The 7,690-nt window shown below is 43.8% G+C and overlaps 1 protein-coding gene across 1 annotated transcript; it reads left to right on the top strand.

Moving 5' to 3' along the window:
* The first annotated feature begins 502 nt into the window (after positions 1 to 502).
* On the top strand, positions 503 to 4,260 carry txnl1 (thioredoxin-like 1). Its single transcript, XM_062412600.1, has 8 exons — positions 503 to 788; positions 2,070 to 2,166; positions 2,755 to 2,928; positions 3,034 to 3,156; positions 3,292 to 3,361; positions 3,471 to 3,643; positions 3,793 to 3,897; positions 3,988 to 4,260. Exons 1-8 carry the CDS (start codon positions 691 to 693, stop codon positions 4,015 to 4,017), a joined length of 870 nt encoding a protein of 289 aa, XP_062268584.1. The 5' UTR covers positions 503 to 690; the 3' UTR covers positions 4,018 to 4,260.
* Positions 4,261 to 7,690: the final 3,430 nt, after the last annotated feature.

Here is a 7,690-nt window from a genome sequence, read left to right as displayed (position 1 = left end):
TTAAAAACAACGCGACATCCGGGAAGGCTGCGACCGCGGAAGTGCGCGCGGAGGTGTGCTGGTCACGTGACGTGCAGGTACAGGTAGCTAATTGAATTCTTAATGAGGTCAGGTGATCGTTTACTGGAGCAGATTCGTTTTAGCTGAATGTATGAAGTTAAAGATATATGTTGCCATGATACCACAACTAACCTTAAATACCAGATATAACATTAATGAAGTCAGGATTAAACACATGATTTCACAAGCAGATTTATTTTATTCTACTGGACTTATGGGTTGTAGTTTATAATTTTTTATATTTGATGAATTGGTGGATCTTATCTTATTTTATTCTACCTTATTCATGGGCGGATTTGGGGGCTTTATTTTATTAATTGATGGGTTGATGTACTGTTTTTTTACTTTTATTGTTTTCCCATTCATCCTCTTGGGGGCGCTAAAGTGCGTAGCAACATCTATACTGCGGCAGAATGAACGACGAAGAAGAAGGAAGCCCGGTCCTTTCTGTTGTGCGTGGACCAATCAGGAGGGGACTTCCTGCTGCAGCTGCAGTGTGGCTCAGAAGCTAACTCGCTAGCACGCTGACAGAAAGCTAAAAACACAACACGCGTTATTTACCTCTTTACCCTCCGTCTCGTCCTGATCGTCGCCGGCCACACTGCTCCCAACGCCGCCGCTAACCCCACCATGGTAGGCGTGAAAGTGATCGGGAGCGACCCGGACTTCCAGCCGGAGCTAGCGGCCGCCGGTTCCAGGCTCGCCGTGGTGAAGTTCACAATGGCCGGGTAAGCTAACTCAGCCGCTCCGCGGGCGCGCTGGTAGCCCTGTGATCCACTCACCGGTCCCCCGGTGTGTCGTAGGACCGTGAAATAGCCGGAGCTTAGCGGCTGGATGTTTAGCGGAGCTGACATGAGTCCAGTTCCCCGACAGGAGCGGCTCAGGGAAGCTAGCTTAGCATGCTAGGTTAGCTTTGTTGCTTACAATGACTTAGCACTATTACAGTTACTTCGCTGTTCCGGTGTCCAGACTTTGAACGTTGAACTGGATCCACCGCCTGTTCATCACTGGGGGAAGTTTATAGGAATTATGATGTAATACAAAAATAAACATGTTGTACGATTAATCACTCGTAGTATCACGATATGGCCAAATATTATATATCATGATACAAATGATCGTAACAGTCAATATCGATAATTATTGCGATAAGTGATTTACTTTTGAAGACCGGTTTTTGCTCTTGATTGAAGGTTTTAACTCTTATGAGCCGAAAACAACAACAACAAACCTGAGGCTCATCAATGACGTGTTATTCATCCTCACGTGGAATATCTCACGCAGAAGAAATTAATTTTATTAATGTTATTACTGATGAAAACTACAATGTGTTAAGTATTGATATGGTTTTAGTTGCCAGTCCTAGTTTCCAGTCAATATATCGTAATGAGGCGTGTTTCTGTCTTTGGTATTTATGGCTAACAGGGAAACTGTCCACATATCATAATTTAAGTAACTTAAATAAATCAAGGGATTTATGAGGTATATCTCTTTAAACCTCCCCTGTTTAAATCCAGCAGATGACACTAACAGGTCTTTAGAAAATGAAGCTGCTTTGTTGATCAAATAACACTAAATATTGTTAGAATAATACTGAAGTAGGAGCCACAGGGATGAAGTGGTTCCTGGTTAGTTTCGGAAGTGTGAGACGTCCATACAAAGTTGTATCGTATTTGGTCAAATCACTATCATTGAATCAAAGTAATCAGTTTTAGAATTCTTCAGATTTATTGTATCTTCTGTGACTGGATTGGACATAGTCTGTCCACCAGAGAGCAGTAATGTGGAAATGAAAAAAAAAAAAAAATCGACTGACTGAAATCTACGCTTGTTAAAATCCGTATCGCTGACTGTGAACAGTATTATCATGTAATAACTGAATTTTAAAATAGTTGTTTGGAGACTGTCAGATAATAAAAGCTCAATAGACAGATATAGTCCGATTTTAATTTTGTCACGCCTTGAGGGATGAGATCAGGTCACTAACTTTCTGTCCTTCGCCTCTTCAGGTGTCGGCCCTGTGTCACAATATCTCCAGCTTTCAACATGTTGAGTAACAAATACCCACATGTCGTCTTCCTTGAAGTAGATGTTCACGTGTGTCAGGTAAGTCTCAACTGTTATGGCCTCAAATTAGTAATGAATACGATTTGAGCCTCACAAATAAATCCAGGTTTTGGTTGTAAACATGTACAATATATCTGCATGAAAATGTTTAGTTGTTTTTTATTTTGTGAACATGTTTGCACAGACCAAAAAACTGCTTCTTGATGACACAAAGCAAAGATCCCAAACTGATTACATATGTCAAGTACCAGTTTGAACCCTGTGGCTACACCTGAATCCGTCGGTCAGTGACAATCCATCACAAATCAGAGGAACGTTTCTTCTCTTACTGCCATCGCCACCTCAGATCCTAAAAAGGGTTGTAGATTCTCAAGAGGGACGACGACACAGACTATCAGGGTTTGTGTACATGCAGATCACAACAAACATTTACTAATGGGTTCTACAGCATTAGTTAACATTTTACAAAACGCAGAACAGACTTCACGCTTGAAAGTTGAGAGAGAACGGGGAAGACGCACATCGAAAAGTTACAAGTTGGAACTGAACCTCGGATAGCTCCCCTGTTTAGCGTGTACCCCCGTGGGTGTGGTCCTACCTTCACAGAACTGTTTGTCTTTCTCTCAGGCGACAGCGGCAGCCAACAACATCTCTGCCACGCCGACATTCTTGTTCTTCAGGAACCGGGTGCGGGTGGATCAGTATCAGGGGGCGGATGCCTCGGGTCTTGAGGAGAAGGTCAAGCAGCACACGGAGAATGACCCGGGAAACAGCGAGGACTCTGACATTCCAAAGGGATATGTGAGTGTCTGGTGGGGGGTTTTGGACATGAATCAGGCAGCTGCTTCAAAGGGAGGTGTGTGATTATCGATTAAAGATCCTGAACCTTGTTTGCTTTGTTTTCAGATGGACCTCATGCCTTTTGTCAGCAAAGCCGGCTGCGAGTGTCTCAACGAGAGCGACGACTGTGGCTTTGATAGCTGCTTAATCAAAGACTCCTCCTACCTGGAGTCTGACTGTGATGAACAGGTAGGAGCTGTCAATATTTAAACCAAATAAAACATTCAGAATCTGATCGTTTGTTATTCAAAACTAGAATTTAACATATAACCTGAACAACGTGGGAAGATGCTTTCTCTAATATCTTTTTTTTATCTTGTGTAGTTGCTAATAACTATTGCCTTCAACCAACCTGTGAAACTCTTCTCTATGAAGCTACTGGCCTCTGAATTTGGTGAGTTTTATTCTGCATCCATAACTAATCTGAAGTTCCTCTCTGAAAACCAACATCGTCTTCCCCCTTGTCTCACTTACTTCTTCCCCCCCGTCCGTCTCTCCATCAGCCCAAGCCCCTAAGGTGGTGAAGGTGTTCATCAATCTCCCTCGGTCGATGAGCTTCGACGACGCCGAGCGGAGTGAAGCCACTCAGGCTCTGGAGCTGTCTGAGGAAGACTACAAAGAGGAAGGGTTGATTCCCCTGCGCTACGTCAAGTTCCAGAACGTACAGAGCGTCACGGTAAAGACACGAGTCATCATTTCAACACGTGCAGAGAATCGTGCAGCTGCTCTGAGCTCACATCAAGTTGTCCTGGCACCATTCATAAAAACCTGCAGGTCACTGTGCTTATTGACAGTGTTGATTTGTTTTTGTCTTTTCTTTACCAGATGTTTGTCAAGTCAAACCAAGGAGACGAGGAGACGACAAAAATCAACTACCTGACATTCATAGGCACCCCAGTACAGGCCACCAACATGAATGACTTCAAACGGGTACGGAGCCGCCTGTGTGACTTTGTGTTCAGTGTTTGTTTGTCTGTGAGTGAGTTGTATTCATGGCCATTTTATTTTGGGCTGTTGTAGGTCGTGGGGAAGAAAGGAGAGAGTCACTGAACAGGAGAACGAAGAAGAAGAGAAGAGGAGGATGAGAAGAAGGCTACAGATACATGACCCAAGAACTTTCACTCTGCCAAAGCCACCACACACTCTGCCGACACACAGACACACACACGCTCAGCCTCCTGCTGTCCTCCTCATGCTCTGAATGAATTCTCCGTCTGTGGCGTCTACAAACCATTTGTATTGTAATTCTGATGAAAATCACTGTAAATAAAATACAATCCTTTTTCAAAGGCATGTGCGTCAGCTCTGCTCTTTGTGGGAACCCATGTTCAGAAAGACGAGGAGCAGGACGAGTGAAGTTAGCACTGGAATCACTAGGAACCACTTGGAATCACTAGGAACCACTGCCCCGCTTCCATACAGGGGAACTAGGTGTCTGCCAGGGGCGATATCTGAATTGTTGAAGAACAGTGGAAACACAGAGTTTCTCTTTTCACAGCTGCTCAATGATCAGAAGGTTTGCACCGAGCTGGAGTTTCTGTTTCCTCCTCCACTCTGATCTGCTCTCACTTCAACTAATAAACACTAGTTATCAGGACCTGATAAGCACATGAAGGGTTGGCTTGATTCCACGGTTTATGAGACTCATTTAAACATCAGGAAAAATTAGTTGTCCACATTTTACGGGCCAGTTAGACGAGACGCTCACAGTCAGGAGCGTGTTGAAGTGAAGATCTGGATCCATGATCTGACACCATCAATTTAAAATTGATTTTACTTTTAAAATTTAAAAGTAAAATCATCCTAATAACAAACAGTCCTATACTAAGTGATTTATTTGAGATATTTGCTCTAATATTATTAGTTTGAGGAGCTGAAATTGGATTGTCATGCTGCCATGACTCATGAAGGATCTGCAAAATGTCCCCACATTGCATCATGCATTGTTTAATACTGTTTGCACTTTGAGCCCACGAGCATTGCACTAGATTGCACAAGTGAACAGTGCACTAACACTTTCTGTGTGTGGCTGCTTCTGTGGTATGTTCCCACTCTTCACCCTGAAGGTATGTTGTAACTTTGGAGAGTGGGTTCGATCTCCTGTGAGAAGTCATAGCTTCCACTGTCAGTTGAAGAGTGGAGCTGAACTCTGGAGCACAATGGTTCAAATCCTATTAATCAAATAGGACATCCTCAGTTCTACGTCCTTGTGTTTTTGTTCTTCACTTGAGTAGGTCCATGTCCGGACTAAAATGTTGCTCGAAACATCGGACTTTGTATATCTAAATAATTAAAGTTTACATATTTATATGTTGCCACTTTTTTGCAATGATACTCACCAGTGCCAAATTTAGATTATTAAGTACATGGGCATTTACTTTGATGACCAAGGTCTAGTGTAGATAAAACATGTATTTCTTTATAAAGAAGAAACCTTAAAACCGACTTGAAAAACCCACGGAAAAGGAACTTAAGTCAGACATCTCCTTTTGATTTTATATTTTTTTATTAAATTTTGTTTCGAATACAAGTTGATAGATGTGAGAGGAAACTGAAGCACTCAGAGTAAACCCACACAACCCTACACGTCACACCATAGTCATAAGAGCTAGAGATGCCCTTGAGACTCTCAAGAGAGAGAGTGAGATGTTTCTCTCATTCCTAGAAGAACTTGCAGACGGCCCCCCTGGACAGCTGACGTTTCAAAGAGCTGGCGATGCACTGCTCCACCTCGGGCTCCTTCATACGCATGGCGACCAGCAGCAGCTCAGGACAGCTCCACTTCTTGGATAGGTCCTTGAAAACGGTTCTGTAAAGCTTTGTAATATTTTTGGTGGTGAGAACCAGGTCATAGTCTCCCAACTCCGTCAATGTGTTGGTGAAGAGATTTTCAATTATCTCCACTACACTCGAACTCGTTATTGCCACTTTGGTCTTGGTGTGCGTCTTGGTGACGATCTGGTTCACGAGTACACGGACGTACATGTTCTTCTGGAGGTCTGTCAGCTCGTTTGCTCTCCTCTTCCTGATCTTGTCCTTCTTCTTGTCCTTCTTGTTCTTCTTCTCCGGTTCACTGACCTCTGGGATCTCAGATGTTACTCGTGAGCTTCTACAAGCCGCCATCACCCTGTTGGTGTGGCTGTCGACCTGCTTGTTCACAAACCAGCTCATGATGGACAGGAAATAGGAAACCTTCTTCAGTATGTCTGAGTACAGTTCGGTATTTGACTCAGGAACAACCAATGGGCAATCTGGATCGATTGTCTGATTGGTGACGTACATGTAGAGGAGACCGGCGATTTCTTTAGTGAACAGAAGAACTCTGTCAGGTGGAAAGTTGTTCACCTTCTCAAACACACAAGTCTCGTCTTCAGCTGTCAGCCTCACCTCCGTCTGGAGCAGAGCGTAAATGTCCTCCATCAACAGATCGATTGACTTCCTGCTCTTGACTTTTGGTTTCTTTTTGAAACATCTCTTGATCTGTGTCAACATTTTGAAAACCCATGCTGTGGCAAATGTCTTTGCAAAAATGTTCTTGATCTTCCTCCTTTTTCCTGTGCTGCTCTTCTTGGAGCTCTTTCTCTTTTCGGAGTTGAGGCTGTTACTTTCAGCTGTTGCAATTTCAATGCTTGCCTCAATGGCTGGCTTAGTAATGGCCTCTGCAGCATTTATGATCTCCACAGAATCATTCTGCTGGATGTTCTCAATGTCTAAGATCTCATCAAAAATGGTCTCTGTGATGTCAGTCACCTCCTTCACGATGACCTCCTCCACACTGAGGACGCTGCTGGCTCTGCAGCTACCCATTGAGTAACTTGTTGTCTCAATTGTTGATGTTGAGGAGATCTCACTCCTGAAGCTCTCTGCAGGGTTCTGCTCCTGTGAGGGAGTCGTCCTGCTTCGCCTTTGTCGCAGTTTGCCCCCGTACAGGCGTTTGATGTTGGAAGCGAATACCTTGAACATGTTGCTGATGATGTAGATCATCTGGTGCAGCTTGCCTGGGTCTGTGACACGGGTCAGTAGAAGCTCCTCAGGGGGAACACTGATGGGACTATTACTCAGGCTGGAGTTGATGGTGTCCGTCACCTCCTCCACAACCAGGTCTGTGAGATCAGCCAAATTCACAGACTCCAGTTTGCCGCCAGGTGCAAAACTCGCCCTGATTGTGTCGCCCAGACAGGTCCGAACATCCTCCTGAGTTATAGTTGAGAAGGAATCTTCCTGACTCTTCAGCAGAGCTGCTGAAACAGTCGCTAAAATGTCAAGAAAAAGCTCTGCCAGCAGAACCTTTGTGGTGTTGTCGGGTTCGCCTCGCTTTAACAGGTCCCACTCCTCTGAAGTGGTTCTGGTAAAGAAGTTCTCAATGAGCGGGCGAATGGTCTCCATTTTGATATCAGGTTGAATATCTGACTGGGTGATTGCTTCCATTGCTTTTTAGACTTCTCTGAAACTCTTGTTATGACTTCTATTTGTTTAGAGACGCAAGTGGTGAACTACTTGTATCTATAACACAACCTCCTCTTGTGTTCAACACTATTTGACAGGTGTAATCTAACAAAGGCAGCATTATACATAAAACGTATAAAGAGGGCTTGAAAGACAGAAATCTTCAAAGAGAAAATGCCTAAAGATAAGTGTTATCATCCAATACGTTCTTCTTTGGTAAATAGGGAGATCAAGGGCATGAGAGCACCAACATCAAGAATAAGACCAATGCAAAACA

This window comes from Platichthys flesus, chromosome 19, assembly GCF_949316205.1.
Source record: "Platichthys flesus chromosome 19, fPlaFle2.1, whole genome shotgun sequence".
NCBI classification, from domain to species: domain Eukaryota; kingdom Metazoa; phylum Chordata; class Actinopteri; order Pleuronectiformes; family Pleuronectidae; genus Platichthys; species Platichthys flesus.
Note: the sequence above shows the minus strand (reverse complement) of the source record. Positions and strands in the feature narration are given on the sequence as shown.

Excerpts from the sequence above, each read along its gene's own strand:
- txnl1 (XM_062412600.1), top strand. The coding sequence starts at position 691 with ATGGTAGGCGTGAAAGTGATCGGGAGCGACCCGGACTTCCAGCCGGAG. Across the intron at positions 2,929-3,033 it reads CTGACATTCCAAAGGGATAT|ATGGACCTCATGCCTTTTGT; the intron begins GTGAGTGTCTGG and ends CTTTGTTTTCAG. Across the intron at positions 3,898-3,987 it reads ACATGAATGACTTCAAACGG|GTCGTGGGGAAGAAAGGAGA; the intron begins GTACGGAGCCGC and ends GGGCTGTTGTAG.